Source organism: Melitaea cinxia, chromosome 14, assembly GCF_905220565.1.
Source record: "Melitaea cinxia chromosome 14, ilMelCinx1.1, whole genome shotgun sequence".
Taxonomy (NCBI): Eukaryota; Metazoa; Arthropoda; class Insecta; order Lepidoptera; family Nymphalidae; genus Melitaea; species Melitaea cinxia.
The window spans coordinates 7,630,284-7,651,119 of record NC_059407.1 but is presented as its reverse complement, the minus strand read 5'-3'; the positions used below and the strand labels follow the sequence as shown (position 1 = coordinate 7,651,119).

The window sequence follows — 20,836 nt, the reverse complement described above, 5'->3', positions numbered from 1 at the left end:
TATAATGATAATTTCTGTAAACAAATGTATAATTTAATTTTCTTTTCTCACATTATCAATACAAATAGGCATTTCAATCTGTTTGTCTTGTTATTTGTTAATTAATATGTTTGTCGGTGTAGATGTCATAAAATGCTATTTTATTCATATCGTAAATATTAGATTCATTCGTAAACTGAAAAAACTAAATCAATTTAAAAAAAATTGTTTCATAAAATTGATTTTTTATTTTTATTTTAAATTTATTGACTGTTGTTATATAACATACTTGAAATTTTTAACAAATTAATTATGTAAAAAACATTTTATACCATAGTTATAATTTTTATTATACATCAGAAAATGATCAAGTTGGTCTTTTGGTTGTCACACTATACTTAGTAGCACAAAGATCGCGCGGCCCGTACGACTCGCGCGATGCGACCAAATTTACCTAAACTTGCAGAGCGTAAAATTGTGAAATGGCTCTTAAGTCCGGTTGTCACCTACCTGCCTGTAGTAAACTATTTGAAAAAGCAATTCGGTTTCACTAGAGGACACTCCACAATTGATGCCGGTGTTGAGATTTTTAGTCTCGTAAGGTTTAGGTGTATTCTGTGATTTATCCAAGGCATTTGATTGTGTTCATAATGACACATTAATCAGGAAACTAGCGCTCTTAGACAAACAAACAAACTCTATATTAGTATAGATTTGATCGCAAAAATTGTCGTATTTAATAGAAAACGTTTGGTTATGTTATATCTATCTTGGCGATAGGTACTTGAGCGCGGTTAAGACTGTTTCTTCTTCGGAAATCGGGATTTTCGCGGGAATTTTGGCATAAGAAGTAGCCTACATGTTGCTCCACAACCTCATCTATCTTCTTATGAAAGTCCTATACAAATCGGTTCAACTCAGACAGACAGACAAACATTTTAAAATCATTTGATTTGTGTTTTATTATCGTGTAAATAATAAATTATACGCACTTGAAAAAACACAGTTATTTTGATATCACAGAGAGGCACTTCGATTTTATTTATATGTGTGTAGTATATGTATAAATAATAAGTAGGTAATTGTATTTAATAAAATTTAGTTTTAATTGTTACTTTAATTATTATAAATTTTCAACAGGTATGGAATTAGAATTATCAGGAATAGTGAGGGCGATAGGAAAAAATCATTCAATTACACAATTATCGTTAAGCAAATTGGTTGGAAAGAGATCGTTTGCACCACCGTTAATTCAGGTACGAAGATAAACTTTTTAATAATATTGACAATTTGCTTACATAATACTTACCTACTTATAAAAAAATTCATTTAATCTCTGGTTTGCAGGCCTTAGTCCACGTGTTACAAGAACCCGACACAACTCTGACTAATTTAGATCTCAGTGATTGTAAACTAAAGGTATGTTTATTTTTTTATATATATAAGCACATAATAATGAAAACATTCAGCTGTGAGCTGTTTTTTTTTTTCAATTGAATTCGGTATCTGATTAAAAGGTACTCGAGTAGCATATTGTCAGTACACAAAAAAACCGCAGAGCGACCTGTACGGTTTGCTGAACGCGCTGGGCGGCGCGCGGCGCCTGCGCGTGCTGGACGTGGGCGGCAACCTGGCGGGCGACGCGGGCGCGCGCCTGCTGGCCAAGGCGCTGCAGTGCAACTGCACGCTGCACACGCTCTACCTCGACCGGAACGCCTTCAGCTTGCAAGGTACCTGCAGCGACAGTATTCTATTCACGCACGCACGGTCGCCAAGTTGTCAAACCCTGCCCGGCCAAGCTGGCCAGACGAGCCAGCTTGGCCCGAAATTTGGTTAAAAAGGCCGGACTATAAAGAATTTATGTCTCCGCGCTCGTGCGACAACTCTCAGCGTTTGGTCGCTCGACGTTGCGGGACGGGAAAAATTGAAAAGCCTATTCAAAACCGGACACCGTATTCTTTGGCCGGGGACGCATTCGAAAAGCCACAACAGCAATACAATGTCCAGCTTTTTCTCGACGCTTTGGTAACGCTACGCTCACGTATACGATCGTGTGGCGTGGCGTGGTCGTGGTATTTTGTTTGTTATTTGTAAAAATAAATTTTCAGAACATTCTATTAAAAAAAAAAGGTTTGGAATCGGAAAGTATATTGGGTAATATTAGAGATAGCAGAAAGGATCTCGAGTTACATGTTAGAAAAATGTTCACAAACTTTGTCAACCGACCAACCATAAATGTCTATCAGCTGTAATGACACAGCGGGCACGTAAACAGTCGGTGCCGACAGTGGTGTGGTAGTGACCGAGCGCGTCGGCAGGTCTGACGGACATCGCGACGGCGCTGCGGCGCTCGGTGAGCGTGCGGCGCGTGGAGTTCCCCGGCTGCGACGCGGCGGCGGGCGGGCGCGGCGCCTCCGAGCGCGTGGCGGCGCTGTGGCGCGACCTGCACGAGCGGTGAGTGTCCACGATACTCATGTTTCGTCATAAGGTGATCTCCACTACCCTACTTATACCCATTTAAAGAACGCCAAAAAAAAAATCTCTTTAAAAAAATAAAATAAAAGAGTCATGGTAGCAAATCAAGTAACAATTTAAAAATAGCTTGTACGGTGAACGACCGTACATTTGCGCCAACTCGGCATTTTATATTATAATTAAATTTATTAATTTTTTGTATGTTAAGCAATAAGTTCAGTTCACATATTATAACCTCGCGGGCGTGTGCACTCAGTAGCAATTTTATCATTTTTTAACTATCATTTATTTTATTAATAAACATTTTTATATATCATTTCCTGTATCATTTAAAGTTGTGTGGAACACCGTACATAGCTAAAACGTAACATACCTACATATAATGTAGCGACAGTACAAGCTTCGGCAATGAACCCGTGTTACGCAACGTACCCGTGCTATACAACAGGCTGGCGAGCAACAGCGGCGCGGGGCAGGGCGGGCGGGTGCGCGCGCTGGCGCTGGAGCGCGCGTGGGCGGGCGGCGAGGCGGCGGCGGCGCTGGCGGCACAGGCGGCCGCCGCGCTGCCGCCGCCGCCGCTGCCCGCCGCCGTCGAGCGCGCCGCCGCCGCCGCGCACCACCTGCTGCACCAGTACCTGCAGGTGCGCGCGTTTACCTCCGCCTCACCTATTTTATTTTATTTTATTTGGAACACCAACAGCACATAAGACATTAAATGAGTACAAATTGTACATTTCGACTAAGCCATTTACAGGTATTCGCATATGGTTATTTAAATGATGAGACCATCAAACAATTACAATAAAGCTACAAACAAAACAAAAACAAAACAAAAATCCCTAAAGATGAGGAATGAATATATTTAAGAATTTGTTGCACCCTCGACGCGGGAGCCAAAGAACTCCAAAGCAAACAATCCACTCACGTTCTGAGGCTTAGTACAGAATAATTCTAATTCGTCACAATTCATTGACAGTTTGTTAAAAAGTTCACTCGCTCGAATAATGAATGAATTGCGGCGGTAATTAGTACTAACTTTAGGAATTGCTAACGGTTGGGTACGTCTAGTTGGTAATCTGCGAGGAACCCAGATGCTAACTTTTTCCAGCAAAGCAGGGCAATCAATGGTGCCATTGACAATTTTAACTAACTATAACCCTAATAAACTGAAATAAAATTATAAAGTCAAATACTGTTTTTGTAACAATTTTAAACTTCCTATAAAACTTTTTTTGAGTCTGTACCTTACGTTTAATGGAATCTCATTTAAAATTTCGTATTGCTGAAATGGTTGGCTAGGTTTAAAACAGACGGTAGAGTTATACTTAAAGGGTTTTTATAATGTATCTTATTTGTTATCCACCTTCTTAATTTAGAAAATTAAATGTACTAAATGAATTTTTAAATTGCCCAATATAAGGGAAGTTACTGGTAGGTCAGTAAATCCTAACTTAAAATCACTGAAATTATTTGTAAATACAATGTAATACGTATTATTCAGTAAAATTTAAACTATGATTCCATTATTATTACAACAAACCATTAATGTTGTAGGTCCTAGAAAAAACAATTATGTACGGATTTGTCTACGTAAAATAATGACGTAGCTATATTATCTATATTCTATATATAAAAGCGAAAGGTCACTCATCACGAAATCTCCGAAACTATAACACCTACAAACTTGAAATTTGGCAGGTAGGCTCCTTATAGGACGTAGACATCCTCTAAGAACGAATTTTACAAAACTCGACCCCTAAAGGGGTAAAACGGGGGTTGGATGTTTGTATGAAAATCCTATGTTTTTGAAGTAAGCGACTTGAAATTTAAAATGTATGCTCTATAGATGGTGAGAAGATGTCCAAATAATGCATTGTAATATATATATAAAAGAGAAAGGTCACTGACTCGCTCATCACGAGAATATCCATCCAGGATGGACAAAGATGAAATTTAACAGGGAGGTAGATTATAGTTAGTAGACATCCGCTAAGAACCAATTTTGCGATATTCCACCGCTAAGGAGGTTTAATTGGGGTGGGTAGTTTGTATGAAACATATACAGCAGCTATAGGTTCGCCTGATAGGTTATTTATACTGCAGCCTGAACTAAAAAATGTGGTGTATAGAGAGGTTTTATGAAAATGACTATTAAATTATACTAAATTGTGCCTTTTAAAAAGTTACTCAGTGTGATAAGCATTTTAAGTGACTGAAATAAAAAAATAATTTGCGTTAAACACCTTGATAGTAATGCATATCTTCATAACCACGCGGACGTAGTCGCGGGCAACAGTTAAGTGTATTATAAAACAAAGTCCCCAAAAATGTATGTGATCGATTCCCTCAAAATCTACTGAACAGATTTTCATGCGGTTTCACCATTGGAGAGAGGGCTCCACCACTGGCAAAAAGAAGGTTTACGGAACGGCTAAGCCGATTTTGATGAGAGTTTCACTGGAAATTTGCCGGGAAAACTTTGTGACACACTGATTTCAACGCGGGCGAAGCCGCGGGCACAGCTAGTAATAATATAATTTTCTTATCATAAAATCTCCTTCTATATCTTAACTGTACCTACTGTATGTGTACGGTTAAAGTTTTACTTTAGGAACAAAAATCTATAAATATTCAGAAGGTATATGTGTTGTCGACAACGCGCGTGCAATTCTCCTAGGTTTCAGGTGTCCAGGCTATAGTATCCGCATACCATCAGACGAAAAGTGCGCTTTTTTGCCACCCTAGTACTATAAAAAAAAGAGAATTAGGTATGGAAGGGTTAAAAAAATAGAGTAAGGTTAAAGAAATAGAGTAAGTCTCGTCTATGAAATCGGTATGGGTAAAGATTGTGTGTATGTTGTGGCAGAGGTGCAGCGAGGTGTTCGCTGCGATGGGCGGTGGTGGTGGTAGCGGCGAGCTGGTGACGCTGCAGGCCGTGCGCGACGCCATGGCGCCCTGCAACACCACGCTGCAGGAGCTGCTCAAGTGAGTGTCACACTTATACAGACAGAAACAGGTGGGTGGCGAGCTGGTGGCGCTGCAGGCTGCGCGACGCCATGGCGCCCTGCGACACGTCGCTGCAGGATCCGCTCTAGTAACGTAAGACTTATACACACAGCGACAGGCTTGTGCTCTATTACTGTGTTGCTTGATGGAAGACAAAGATGAAGAGTAGACTTAGGGTTTCTTAGAAAAATTTTTTTTTATCAATTCCCATGAATGCCAAAATTTTCTTAAGGTAGAACACAGCAGAAAATATCCTGCTCAGTTTTGGAGCAGCCCGACTGGGGAAGTACCTAAGCCTTACAGAAGATAACAAGCCAAATCACACGCACTTAGACATTTTTGACAACTAAAATGTTGGAGTTGCCAAACAAAAAATTTTAATAATACATTATTTTGGTCGAGATTTTATTATTTACGCCAGACGAATTTTAAAATTTTGTTTATTCCTTAAACAGCGAAGCCGTAGAGAGGTTGGCGTTGTCTGCGTGTGAAAGTGTGGAGAGCGCGGAAAGTGATCGTGGTGTTACAATTGATCCCGAGATGCCTGATTTGCTTTCACCTATCTCTCATTCTGGAGTGAGTAATCAAATTTTATGAAGTAAATGGTGTCTACGTAGAAAAAAATAATTACGTCAGAAAAATCATTGATTCTGAAAATTAAGCAGTGACCATTAAAATTATTCTTCAAGTGTGTGTGTGTGTATGTTTGTGCAATCTAACACAGCAGAAGTGAAACTTCAGAAAAGTAGCGAGAGAGATTTTTTCATCGAGAATATAAAATTCTGTGTAATGTATTCTATCTGATTCTCTCCTATACATTTATGTGTTTCTTTCTTTATCGTGACGCATTTTCATATAATCGAGTTGAAACTCGATTAAATGAAACACACAACGATTCTAAAGAAGTTTCACTTAAAAAAAAAACTTAAACTTCATCTATGAGATTGTTAACGTTATTGCTGCTTATAAAGTTTTACTTATTTTTAATTATTTCATTTTCATGCTATCGCAGAAGTTGGATTATTTGAACTTGGTAAGATGTTATTACTTACGTATCGGGCTTTTATAATAATTCTAAATATTTTTTAAATACCACTAATAAATAATAACCACTACAGGCTTAGCGTGTTACGCGTGGATAGATTGTGTGATAGACGATGAGAACAAGAAAGGAGCGGAGTAGTGACGTGGGTGTGGTGTGCAGGCGACGCCGCTGGGCGGGCGGCGGCGCGAGCGCGGGCGGCGCGTGCGGCCCAAGTCGGTGGCGGAGCAGCAGCAGTGCAGCAGCAACGAGATGCTGTCGCTGCCGCCGCTGCACGCCGAGGCGGCCGACGCGCTCGCCGACCTGCCCGCGCACACGCTGCGACACCTCGTCAAGGGTTCGTCTGCATGCGTGCGCACACGCACGTCGTGTTTGTGTCTGTGCTGTGCTATGTCACTACCGACTGCGTGAAAAAAGTCCAAATAAAAGTGCACTCGGACAAAACCGAGTACCTATTTGCTGGCTAGCTTGTGTTGCAAAATGATACATTTTCTCTGTTAAAGCAGACTAACTAGCAGGATATTTATAACCTTTTGTGTAATTAATATTGTTTAAGTAAAAATTAAAAACGAAATTATTTTTGATTAAACGAACTCCTACTCTTATACATATTACATTTATGTAGATAATTTACCTGCTACATGTTTTATTTTCTATTTAGTTTAAATTATTATTCCAGGTCGACCGAGGCGAGTTAAAACTAGAGCACCGTCGCGACCCGTTACTGATCAATCACAGGACATCGATGAAGGTATTCGTTATTGCATTTTTACAAAAATTTATAAAATTGGTAATAATCATCGTCATCATAATCATGAAAACTTCGTAGTCTATTATCTAGTTATCTATACATATAAATAAAATTAAAGTGTCTGCTTGTAATATTAAAATAACCGCTTTTTACAGTCCAGGACATGATTAATTATTAGTTAATTTTTTTTTTTTTTAAATTTCACCAGTTTGAATATTAGACAAATTCTATACCAATCGAAAGTATGAAGCCCATAGAATATGCAAACGTTAAGTTGCCTATTCTTTTCCAGTCTCAACTCTCGGGTAGCCAGTATAAACAGATATCGATCGATACCTAGCATTTGGCACCGATCTGATTATTGAATTAAAATTAAATTAAATTAAAGATTATTTCATTATGAACACGGTGGTATAGGGTTGCCTGCGAAAAATCAGTCCCGAATTCCAGTTGTCGAATTTTGCGACTGAGCGACTGAGAGGTCCCAACCAACCATCCCATGAGATATAAGAGGACACGACTGTCTGCCTGTCTGCCTGTCTGCCTGTCTGCCTGTCTGCCTGTCTGCCTGTCTGCCTGTCTGCCTGTCTGCCTGTCTGCCTGTCTGCCTGTCTGCCTGTCTGCCTGTCTGTCTGTCTGTCTGTCTGTCTGTTTGTTCCGACTAATCTGTGAATCGGCTAGACCAATTTTGACGGGACTATCACTGGCAGATAGTTGATGTAATAAAGAGTAACTTAGCCTAACTTTTATTTTAAAAATTTATTTATTTTATAACTACGAACTGAATAATAACTTTTTTGTTAAATTCCACGCAGACGAATTGCGGGCACAATTAATAAAACAAAACAAAATTACTGTCTAAGTAAGGTTCCGATATAATTTTATGTATAAACAAATATCGGCATATAAAAATCATCAAAACAAACCATTTAAAATTGATCCACAGTTAAAGGTGTGATGCGTGTTGCAGGTCTGGACGAGTTCTGGCGCACGTGCCGCACGCCGCCCGGCAGCGAGGAGGCGTCGCTGTCGGCGCGCACGCCGCTCACGTCGCGCTCGCTGCACTCGCTGTCGTCGCTGGCCTCCGCCTCGCCCGCCTCGCCCGCCTCGCCCTCGCCGCTGCGCCACTCGCCCACGCTGCGCCGCGACGACACCATGTAACACCACCTCTATACTCTGTACACTCTACGACCGCTCACGTCGCGCTCGCTGCACTCGCTGTCGTCGCTGGCCTCCGCCTCGCCCGCCTCGCCCGCCTCGCCCTCGCCGCTGCGCCACTCGCCCACGCTGCGCCGCGACGACACCATGTAACACCACCTCTATACTCTGTACACTCTACGACCGCTCACGTCGCGCTCGCTGCACTCGCTGTCGTCGCTGGCCTCCGCCTCGCCCGCCTCGCCCGCCTCGCCCTCGCCGCTGCGCCACTCGCCCACGCTGCGCCGCGACGACACCATGTAACACCACCTCTATACTCTGTACGCTCTACGGCCGCTCACGTCGCGCTCGCTGCACTCGCTGTCGTCGCTGGCCTCCGCCTCGCCCGCCTCGCCCGCCTCGCCCTCGCCGCTGCGCCACTCGCCCACGCTGCGCCGCGACGACACCATGTAACACCACCTCTATACTCTGTACACTCTACGACCGCTCACGTCGCGCTCGCTGCACTCGCTGTCGTCGCTGGCCTCCGCCTCGCCCGCCTCGCCCGCCTCGCCCTCGCCGCTGCGCCACTCGCCCACGCTGCGCCGCGACGACACCATGTAACACCACCTCTATACTCTGTACACTCTACGACCGCTCACGTCGCGCTCGCTGCACTCGCTGTCGTCGCTGGCCTCCGCCTCGCCCGCCTCGCCCGCCTCGCCCTCGCCGCTGCGCCACTCGCCCACGCTGCGCCGCGACGACACCATGTAACACCACCTCTATACTCTGTACACTCTACGACCGCTCACGTCGCGCTCGCTGCACTCGCTGTCGTCGCTGGCCTCCGCCTCGCCCGCCTCGCCCGCCTCGCCCTCGCCGCTGCGCCACTCGCCCACGCTGCGCCGCGACGACACCATGTAACACCACCTCTATACTCTGTACACTCTACGACCGCTCACGTCGCGCTCGCTGCACTCGCTGTCGTCGCTGGCCTCCGCCTCGCCCGCCTCGCCCGCCTCGCCCTCGCCGCTGCGCCACTCGCCCACGCTGCGCCGCGACGACACCATGTAACACCACCTCTATACTCTGTACACTCTACGACCGCTCACGTCGCGCTCGCTGCACTCGCTGTCGTCGCTGGCCTCCGCCTCGCCCGCCTCGCCCGCCTCGCCCTCGCCGCTGCGCCACTCGCCCACGCTGCGCCGCGACGACACCATGTAACACCACCTCTATACTCTGTACACTCTACGACCGCTCACGTCGCGCTCGCTGCACTCGCTGTCGTCGCTGGCCTCCGCCTCGCCCGCCTCGCCCGCCTCGCCCTCGCCGCTGCGCCACTCGCCCACGCTGCGCCGCGACGACACCATGTAACACCACCTCTATACTCTGTACACTCTACGACCGCTCACGTCGCGCTCGCTGCACTCGCTGTCGTCGCTGGCCTCCGCCTCGCCCGCCTCGCCCGCCTCGCCCTCGCCGCTGCGCCACTCGCCCACGCTGCGCCGCGACGACACCATGTAACACCACCTCTATACTCTGTACACTCTACGACCGCTCACGTCGCGCTCGCTGCACTCGCTGTCGTCGCTGGCCTCCGCCTCGCCCGCCTCGCCCGCCTCGCCCTCGCCGCTGCGCCACTCGCCCACGCTGCGCCGCGACGACACCATGTAACACCACCTCTATACTCTGTACACTCTACGACCGCTCACGTCGCGCTCGCTGCACTCGCTGTCGTCGCTGGCCTCCGCCTCGCCCGCCTCGCCCGCCTCGCCCTCGCCGCTGCGCCACTCGCCCACGCTGCGCCGCGACGACACCATGTAACACCACCTCTATACTCTGTACACTCTACGACCGCTCACGTCGCGCTCGCTGCACTCGCTGTCGTCGCTGGCCTCCGCCTCGCCCGCCTCGCCCGCCTCGCCCTCGCCGCTGCGCCACTCGCCCACGCTGCGCCGCGACGACACCATGTAACACCACCTCTATACTCTGTACACTCTACGACCGCTCACGTCGCGCTCGCTGCACTCGCTGTCGTCGCTGGCCTCCGCCTCGCCCGCCTCGCCCGCCTCGCCCTCGCCGCTGCGCCACTCGCCCACGCTGCGCCGCGACGACACCATGTAACACCACCTCTATACTCTGTACACTCTACGACCGCTCACGTCGCGCTCGCTGCACTCGCTGTCGTCGCTGGCCTCCGCCTCGCCCGCCTCGCCCGCCTCGCCCTCGCCGCTGCGCCACTCGCCCACGCTGCGCCGCGACGACACCATGTAACACCACCTCTATACTCTGTACACTCTACGACCGCTCACGTCGCGCTCGCTGCACTCGCTGTCGTCGCTGGCCTCCGCCTCGCCCGCCTCGCCCGCCTCGCCCTCGCCGCTGCGCCACTCGCCCACGCTGCGCCGCGACGACACCATGTAACACCACCTCTATACTCTGTACACTCTACGACCGCTCACGTCGCGCTCGCTGCACTCGCTGTCGTCGCTGGCCTCCGCCTCGCCCGCCTCGCCCGCCTCGCCCTCGCCGCTGCGCCACTCGCCCACGCTGCGCCGCGACGACACCATGTAACACCACCTCTATACTCTGTACACTCTACGACCGCTCACGTCGCGCTCGCTGCACTCGCTGTCGTCGCTGGCCTCCGCCTCGCCCGCCTCGCCCGCCTCGCCCTCGCCGCTGCGCCACTCGCCCACGCTGCGCCGCGACGACACCATGTAACACCACCTCTATACTCTGTACACTCTACGACCGCTCACGTCGCGCTCGCTGCACTCGCTGTCGTCGCTGGCCTCCGCCTCGCCCGCCTCGCCCGCCTCGCCCTCGCCGCTGCGCCACTCGCCCACGCTGCGCCGCGACGACACCATGTAACACCACCTCTATACTCTGTACACTCTACGACCGCTCACGTCGCGCTCGCTGCACTCGCTGTCGTCGCTGGCCTCCGCCTCGCCCGCCTCGCCCGCCTCGCCCTCGCCGCTGCGCCACTCGCCCACGCTGCGCCGCGACGACACCATGTAACACCACCTCTATACTCTGTACACTCTACGACCGCTCACGTCGCGCTCGCTGCACTCGCTGTCGTCGCTGGCCTCCGCCTCGCCCGCCTCGCCCGCCTCGCCCTCGCCGCTGCGCCACTCGCCCACGCTGCGCCGCGACGACACCATGTAACACCACCTCTATACTCTGTACACTCTACGACCGCTCACGTCGCGCTCGCTGCACTCGCTGTCGTCGCTGGCCTCCGCCTCGCCCGCCTCGCCCGCCTCGCCCGCCTCGCCCTCGCCGCTGCGCCACTCGCCCACGCTGCGCCGCGACGACACCATGTAACACCACCTCTATACTCTGTACACTCTACGACCGCTCACGTCGCGCTCGCTGCACTCGCTGTCGTCGCTGGCCTCCGCCTCGCCCGCCTCGCCCGCCTCGCCCTCGCCGCTGCGCCACTCGCCCACGCTGCGCCGCGACGACACCATGTAACACCACCTCTATACTCTGTACACTCTACGACCGCTCACGTCGCGCTCGCTGCACTCGCTGTCGTCGCTGGCCTCCGCCTCGCCCGCCTCGCCCGCCTCGCCCGCCTCGCCCTCGCCGCTGCGCCACTCGCCCACGCTGCGCCGCGACGACACCATGTAACACCACCTCTATACTCTGTACACTCTACGACCGCTCACGTCGCGCTCGCTGCACTCGCTGTCGTCGCTGGCCTCCGCCTCGCCCGCCTCGCCCGCCTCGCCCTCGCCGCTGCGCCACTCGCCCACGCTGCGCCGCGACGACACCATGTAACACCACCTCTATACTCTGTACACTCTACGACCGCTCACGTCGCGCTCGCTGCACTCGCTGTCGTCGCTGGCCTCCGCCTCGCCCGCCTCGCCCGCCTCGCCCTCGCCGCTGCGCCACTCGCCCACGCTGCGCCGCGACGACACCATGTAACACCACCTCTATACTCTGTACACTCCTACGCTTTATGCATTCTGAATTCTATACACTTTATACACTCTACATTCTATACACTTCACAATCTCACTACACTCATTTACATTATATCGCGTACTTAATGTGTGAATTCTTGACCTCAAAGTTCTCCCAGTCCTGTGAGCACTATTATAACCTGGATCGTATATATTAATAAAACTAAAAACGAATAGGTCGTTCATAAAATTGAAAGAGAGAGAGAGAGATTTTAGAGACTTGATTCTTGAGCCAAAAAAATCTTTTAAGCTATTGCATAGTTTTTATCGCGGACTTTGAGCGCGGCGACTGAATCAAGAAATTCCGTAACGAAAATAAAACCTAAAACCTCCCACTCCGCCTACCATGTAGCTCGGCCGAGCGTTCGCTTAACGTGTATGTATATGGTGCTATTGTATCATGCAATTACACAGCTAGTGAATCCCACTGCAGGTCCTTCAAAGAATAGTTTCATGGGAATCCTACATAAATAGTCTTGAACCGTTTTTTTATTTCGAGTAGGGTTGTTTTCATTTGAAATCATTATCTAAATCAGAACAACGTGTAATAAATATATAGCATAGCGGTAAAGCGGTATATTGAGACCAAAGATTCGATATAACCGGAATTTTGTAAACACATTAATTAGATTATAAGATCTGTTATGTTTACAATATTTTTATATGTAAATAAATAAATAAAATATAATGAAACCATTTGTAGATAATGTTAATTGTAAAAAAAATAATAATTTACAATGTATTAATTTAATATACACTTTTAGGTATAGCGTTACATCTGGCGAGAGTACGCCGGTTCTTCTAGAATGTGGTAAGTTTACTTCTTATTAAATATTAATTGAGTTAGCAGGAAGTATTTTATTTACAAATGTCAATTTCAGAAGTATCTCGATGCAAATCTTCTGACAACGTCGGTGCTAAAGCAGCGCCCACCACCCCTCCGCCGTCGAGATCGTCTGATAACGTCAACACTATAGGTAAAACAGTAACTATGTAAACAGCTATATGCCTTGGTCAAACAGAGTGGGTACTTTACTCACGTCAACGAGTCCCAGCTTCGCGTTCAGTAAATATATTAAAAACCGATTTCTATATTTGAATATTTTTGAAAATCAATTTCAAATCAGTTGAGTTTCGAACGCGACATGTTTAATTTCGAAAACGAATCGTTATTTGAATATAGGAATCAAATACAAATTGAATAATTTTGCAGTATAATAATTTTGTAAACAAAAAAATATTTGCTCTTGATGCCCATCGTTCTGACGTTTTCACGCAACGCAATGTACGCATCCTGTTTGGTAAAGGCATTAATCTCGTGTGATAGTCCCAAACCTCCGCCATCATTATTTACACTGCTTATGTAATTTGTTTTACGCTGCGAGTGAACAGATGTAGTTCATATTAGCACAAGAGCCTCAAAGCTTCTAGTACTATTATTGACAGGCCTCTACAATGTATATATGACCTTATTTACACCTCAATTATTGCATAGCAGCTTTATATTTGGTAAAAATGCAATCATAACAGTATTTTTAATCAAAGAGTAATATTGATATATCCTTTTTGTATTCAATCCTTGAACTATTTGAACAAATAATGTTAAATAAGTTACAAGTTTTGCTCATTATTTTTTTAATTTTTTCCAAGGTTTAAGGTGGTCATGTAAAATAAAAAGGATACCTAATTCTGATTGGTATATTTATTGGTCCTTGCGGTGCCGTTATCTGGAATTCTTGACGATTAACAGTATTATCAATGCTCTGTCCCCTTTAACCGCATAATATTAATACATTATTTTTTAAACAAACAATCAGTGGTAAAAAATGTCAATGTCAATGTCAATTTTTAAATTGTAATCATTTTCCTTCATAATGTATTAATCGAATAAATTAGCATTTTTTTAAAACGAGAAAAGTGTCAGCATTACTAAATCCACTTCGCTAATCGTGTACGTGATATAACGTCCGCTCGTGCACATATACAGAACATTAAAAATATGATTTAAATTAAATTGAAAAAAATACATATACGATGAGACACAAATGTACGTCTAATTACTTGCATCCATTTGTGTTCGTGTAATAAATTATTTGAATATGGAATAGTAATTTAAATATTGAACATGTAGCATAAAGAATAATTCAAATGTGGGACAGCCAATATGTGTGCGTCATGTGTGTGATGTCGCGTGTATACGTGTGTGTGCGTGTCACGGGTGTGTGTGTGGCAGGCAACGGGTGCGCGCGCGGCGGCGGCAAGGCGCGGCCGTGGTCCGTGGCCGGCGGGAACGCGGACAGCGCCGCGCTGTGCACCACAGGTACAGCACGCCCGCACTGCCCCACTACCCCACCACCCCGTTTCTTCTTATTATTCCTTTTTCAAATTTACACAATCAGAACTGCTTTTATCTGATTTGGTGATGCCGGTTCTTATTTCTATGTAAATAACGTCTGGTCTTAATGTTGGTTGGTTAATTTTAATGATTTTTCGTAAAGTTCAACAAAACGACTTAAACTAAACTTATATTCCATTGTTAGTATACAAAATACTTGTAGCATTGACTGTTAAACTCAATATTTTTATAACCTAAAAACATTAAAGTTAGTACATACACAGAGGAAGCGGTCGTAGGTGTCGTTTAGTTGAGCTAAAGTTGTGGTGGTGGTCAACAGAGGGCGTGGAGGCGTGCGTGGGCGGCAGCATCGTGGGCATCACCCCCGGCGCCGCATTAACCAGTAACATAACACACGCTACTTACTAGCTAGCTAGCGTTGGCTTGTAGGTACGCTTCTCGCTTCTGTGTCTGTCTGTTGTATGTGTACGTATTACTGTGAAAATTGTTACTTCATAATCTATTAAGCTATCATATAAAACTGGTATGAAAATTGTATCTGTGACTTTTTTGGAACCCTAAATTATCATAAACACTTTTTTTTTGTTATTAAGAAGGTGTAATTCCTTGTTTTACGATTTGACTGAATAGATTAAAATTAATAATTTTCACTCTAATACAGCTACATGTGTATACTACGATTTTTTACAAATAGTCAAGTTGAGAATTTTTTAGGTATTAAAAACCTAAAGCAATGTTAATTACTTTAACATTAAAATACCCTAACTTTGATTTTAAGTATTAGGTATTTACCATTTTCGGCACAGAGCAATACCTATCTATGATTAGTACTAATATATTAAACTTTTTGACAATTATAAGGAATCGTACAAAAAACCAATTTTATAAAATAAATCTGCGTGACTTTGTATAAGGGTAAGCATAGAACTCGTATAATGTGATATTTATTATACCGCTTCAGTTGAAACAATGTATTTAATTGTAAATTAGGTACATAATCCATAAGGAATCCATGTTATTTGGTTTGAGGGCTATAATGATATTCCATAATTCATAGTTTATTGTTTATTAAATATTTGAATGATAGAGATATAGTCATCTGCGTAGAATATCTAGATGACAAATTTATTTAACACTATGAGAATGTGCAAATGTTTTAGCGTATTTATAGTAAATACACGTTAAGCATGATTATTGAATCATTCGCAAATATTTTATTAGTTTAGTTGTATGGTGTCATGCAAATGATATTATCTTTTATTTTTATTATATTATATGTATATATTTTTATCTTATATTGGTGGTCAATGTGAATATTAATTATAAAATAACATGAATGTCTTAATAAAGCACTAATAACTTTCGCTGCAATTTACATTTTCATAATAACTAAAATATGCATGTTATGTCTGTCTATTGGTAATATTAACATTTTTGAGGCGGGTGTCTTATGCTCCTTAACGACACTATTAATATCATAAGCCTTTAATTTACTTCTTCTACGCAAAAAGCACGAGTACGCCCGTGCTTAAATGTATTCTATAAAGATAATTGTGTACTTGACAAAAATTACTGGCTGCATTTCAAACCTACATAATATGAATAAATTTAAATTACCTACTGCAAAGCATTTTACAGTAAGTAATTTAAATTTCAATAACTTAGGCACATTTTAACAAAAAGTAATAAAACTAAATACAAAGAAAAGTCAGGACTAAATACAAAATAGCTTTTTATTGTATTTTTTTTTTTATGTAACTAGGTCGGCAAACAAGCGTACGGCTCACCTGATGGTAAGCGATTACCGTAGCTTATAGACGCCTACAATACCAGAAGCATCGGAAGCGCGCTGCCGATCCAATTATTGTTGTTGTATAATAAATAGTAATCAAATTTCTCATAAATTTTGTTCATGAAGTGTTAAATACTCATTTACCTATATAAATTTGTTTTTCACTTCCGAATTACTAATAATTTTACTTGTACCCTAGAAATGCAATAGGTACTGTAGAATATAGATATAGTAAACCTAGATGAAATAGCATGACACTATTAGTTAAGTTCTTTTAAAATATATATTTTTCTAAATAACATAACCGTAAAAATTATTTACATTTTTGTTAAATATTTCAGGTTCAATGATGCGCGATCATCCTTTAACTCCAGGTAAAAAAAAACTTATCATTTACATATTATGATATGTTTTCCAGTGTTCTGTAGAACATATTATATATTTTTGACAGTTAATAATGTTTTAAATGTAATTCCGTGGTAAGAACAGTTTATTTATTATTATAAATTATCGAATTATTGTCAAACTACTTAGCCACTTCATACACTCACCAAAGTATGGAAAAAAACTTCACTTATTTAGGTATATAAAAATATTTCGACGAATTAATCTATGTTAATTTTGGGTCGTTTTTTCTATTCAAATGCATATGTGCAAAACCTTTTAGAAAAGTTTAAAAACATCCCTTTGCTTGATCTAAGAAATATATAAAATTTTATTTAAAAAGCTATTTATTATAAAGTTGTGAACTTTTTACAGAAGGAACAGAGGCCTGAACGAAGCACAAGTAATTGTGATGAAGTTATCGTGATAAGCTGAGCAGGGTTAACAGTGAAAATGACTTTATCTCTCATGCTCACAATTGTGCCAGTTAGATTATAGTCTCTAGTTACACCACACATGTTCTGTACTCGAAGGTATTTCGTTTGTTCATCACTGAATGTGTTATAGTATAAAACTCTTTTTGTATTTGATACGTCATAATAATTCCAAGTAACTGCTAGATAAGGTATGCGAATTCTGTAAATCGTTTTGTATTAACTGTGATGAGTTGTATTTTAGTAGCAGATTATGTTAAATATTTTTATCACCTATGTTATCATTATTCTCACTGCTTATTATGCGCACTATTTACGTGATTATGTTAATATATTCAATCATTAAGTGTAGCCCTTTTAGCTTAGTTTTTCTAATAACTGCCTAAAATATTGACACTACTTTCAGAAGACCCGTAAGTTTTGTATTAACTTTCAAGATAAGTATGCATTTATTATCTGTACTTTAGACAGGTATTCATAAATAATAGGTATATTATTTTTTTGTTAAAAACGCCTATTCTTCTTAATCACAAATGGATAAATAAATTTAAAGCTAAAAGTTTAAAAAAAAAATTTAATGGTAAATCTTTACGTTATTGGTACCCTCTTCGAGTGCCATATTACATTGACGAATATTTTTTCTGAAGTAATGTAAGGAAAATTTGGATCGTCAGTAATTATCTAATTGGTCTTACTAGTCATATAAATAAAAGGCCTAAGAATTACGCACAATTTATTTTTACAAATAATATATTATTATAGACTTACGATTGTTTCTTTAAAATCTTTCATAATGATGTCTTCTAATTTTTACATTCCTGTACAGTTTATGGCTCGACTATTTTTAAAATTTAATCAAGAGTGATTATTAAATGAAGTTCAAAAGGCGAAGTGAATTTTAGACTACTGGATTTACATTGTAAGGTTCAATTTTATGGTATATAGAAGTGTAGAGGACTCGCCCATAAATTTAAGTGTTCACTAGAGTAATTATAAAATCAATTATTATTCATTTATCTTTTGAAAATAAGGCTGTATTTTATTGAATTTTCATGTACGTAAATTACTGATTGAAATTAATTAGATGTATGATATTATAATATTCCTAAATTATTTCATAGTATTTTTATATTCATTCAATTTATTCGGTTTTGTGTAGCTCTTTGGTACCAGACTGATTTTAGGTACTTTCATTTTATGGTGCAATTTATGTCTAGAGCGTTGTGATAATCTGTTTTAAATAACAATATAATATTATACAAGAAAAGTTTGTTTTACTTTATTCCTTGGAAAATATATTCGAAAAAGCAAGCAAAAGGTTAAGTCGAGTCCCACACGGTGCACGCACAACTACGCCTGAGCGATGTAAATAAATAAAATTTACTTACATTTATAACTCGCGTCATGTAAAAAGAATTTTTGAAAGAAACTGGAGGGGGTGCCTTTGCGCATGGGTATACTTGCGCACGAAAGTACTAATTTTATTTTTTTAAATTAAGACTCACTCGCGGCTTCGTATTACAATTTTTTTTAAACAAAAGCCACAACAATTTTTTTAGTTATTGAAATATCATATTCGAAAATATTAATTATCTGTACTCTCGATATTCGTATTTTAATAGTTTGTATGTGTTTAAAATGATAAGTTGATATTTGTTTTTTTAGTGAAATAAATAGTAAATGGAGTTTTACAAATGTCCGTAAAACTAATGTGTTGTGAAAGTAAGTGATAAATGCGGAAAAAACGTGAATTACGATTGAAAGGGGTTTGTTTACAAATAAGACTGTTCCAAAAAAATGACAGCAGGGAAAAGAATTTTCAAGAGTTGGCAACACTGTAAATCGCCTTTGCGAATCTTGACAGCCAGCCATGGAGCAGCCAGCGTTCGCTGACACATAACGCGAATTATACGTTATAAATATTTTTTTTTCACTTCTCTATGTAAAACTATTTCATAATTTAAAACCTTTATGCGCGATAGTATTTTGAAACGACGTCAAACTGTCCAACCAATAGCACACCTGCAAGCATGCGGCGCGTAATACACACACCCTGCCCCCGACCTCATACCACCAAATAGACCGATAAATCGCCTTTGCGCAGTGTTGCCGTTTTAGCCATTTTGTGGCTAGATCTAGCGGATTTTCAACGGTTTTAGCCAAAAAACAATCCATTTTAGCCACCAAAATAAATCTAGCTACTTCTAGCTGCTTTTTAGATTGTTAATACATACATATTTTTATTACTATAAAAAGTCTACCGACTAATACATACCACCATACGGTACCAATACTACCAAACTAAAATACATAATTAATTTTAGGCAACACCAATAATGTCCGCATTATGGCAGGGGGATTCCCGAATGAATGTTTATCTTTAACGTAATTTAGGTTCGATCGAATGAAAATGGCCCGTACCGCTATTGCTGTTGAGCCTAGTTTGTTTTGCATAATGTCAATACTACTCGTGTCAAAATATCAAACGGAGCGCAATGTTGTTATTGTTTACGCATACGCAATACGCATTTTTTTTTAAATTAAAGCGTGTGAAACCACGGGGCACAGCTAGTATATTATAGTTAGTAATTCAAAGTAAAGTAAAGTCGTCGTAGTTTTCTTAGGTGTATTTGAAAAATAATTCAAGTTCCAATTAAGCATCAGCACAATTTAGCGTTGTACTCCACTGAGTCACATTATGCTCTGTAATTGGAAAACGCACACTTTAGCCACTTCTAGCGGAATTTCGAAAGTGATTTATTTACAAAACTGGCAACTTTTTTCTTTGATGTAGCCACAAACTAGATTGTCCTAACGGCAACACTGCCTTTGCGCAGCTTGAAGGCCAGTGTTAATTTTACATGGCACGAACTTTTAAAGCTAATATTCATTCAGTTTTTGGTTAAAAAATATAAACTAGTAAATGACATTTCATAATATGCGTAATATTAAAGATGGGCGTAATCAAATGCCTTTATAATTGTATTAATAATCTGATTAAAAACTTACTTGATTAAAGAAGAATGCCCATTTTTCACCTGACTATGTATAGAAATAAAATAAATCTTAAAATTCAGTTTATTTAATTGTTTATTAATTACGCTTATCACAATGTTAAAAGAAACGCAGGAAAAAAATATTTTGTAATATTTCTATAAACTTATTCTACGTCAAGGGTTAACGTATTAACATGTTTTGAACGCATCCCAACCAGGGCTTGTTACCGTTACCAATTACCATTATAAAGTACCGGTAAATAGCGTTAATTTTAACAGATACCTGTTTTACCGTTAAAACTTTTAACGGTAATTCGATAACGAAAACGTTTTTTAACGTTAAATTTTACCGTTAAATAGAATTTTAACGATACTGATAACGTTACCTCTAATATCAAGAATTAACGAAATTTTTATCGATACTTCTACGACGTTGCCGCTCCGTGCAAGTGACCTTCAACTCGACGCGCTAGGATTGATAAAATCGGCATCGGCATCGGCGCG

General features: G+C 42.4%; 1 protein-coding gene across 1 annotated transcript in view; it reads left to right on the top strand.

Annotated features, from left to right (window-relative positions):
* Positions 1-17,753, top strand: part of LOC123659895 (F-actin-uncapping protein LRRC16A) — a 29,832-nt gene extending 12,079 nt beyond the window's left edge. The window contains exons 13-28 of the mRNA XM_045595058.1: positions 1,120-1,235; positions 1,327-1,398; positions 1,538-1,709; positions 2,298-2,433; positions 2,903-3,095; positions 5,321-5,439; positions 5,916-6,036; positions 6,665-6,839; positions 7,182-7,253; positions 8,224-8,410; positions 13,135-13,181; positions 13,252-13,347; positions 14,604-14,690; positions 15,046-15,108; positions 16,860-16,892; positions 17,743-17,753. Coding sequence (XP_045451014.1) covers positions 1,120-1,235; positions 1,327-1,398; positions 1,538-1,709; positions 2,298-2,433; positions 2,903-3,095; positions 5,321-5,439; positions 5,916-6,036; positions 6,665-6,839; positions 7,182-7,253; positions 8,224-8,410; positions 13,135-13,181; positions 13,252-13,347; positions 14,604-14,690; positions 15,046-15,108; positions 16,860-16,892; positions 17,743-17,753 — 1,700 coding nt within the window. The remainder of the gene's footprint in view (positions 1-1,119; positions 1,236-1,326; positions 1,399-1,537; positions 1,710-2,297; positions 2,434-2,902; positions 3,096-5,320; positions 5,440-5,915; positions 6,037-6,664; positions 6,840-7,181; positions 7,254-8,223; positions 8,411-13,134; positions 13,182-13,251; positions 13,348-14,603; positions 14,691-15,045; positions 15,109-16,859; positions 16,893-17,742) is intronic.
* Positions 17,754-20,836: the final 3,083 nt, after the last annotated feature.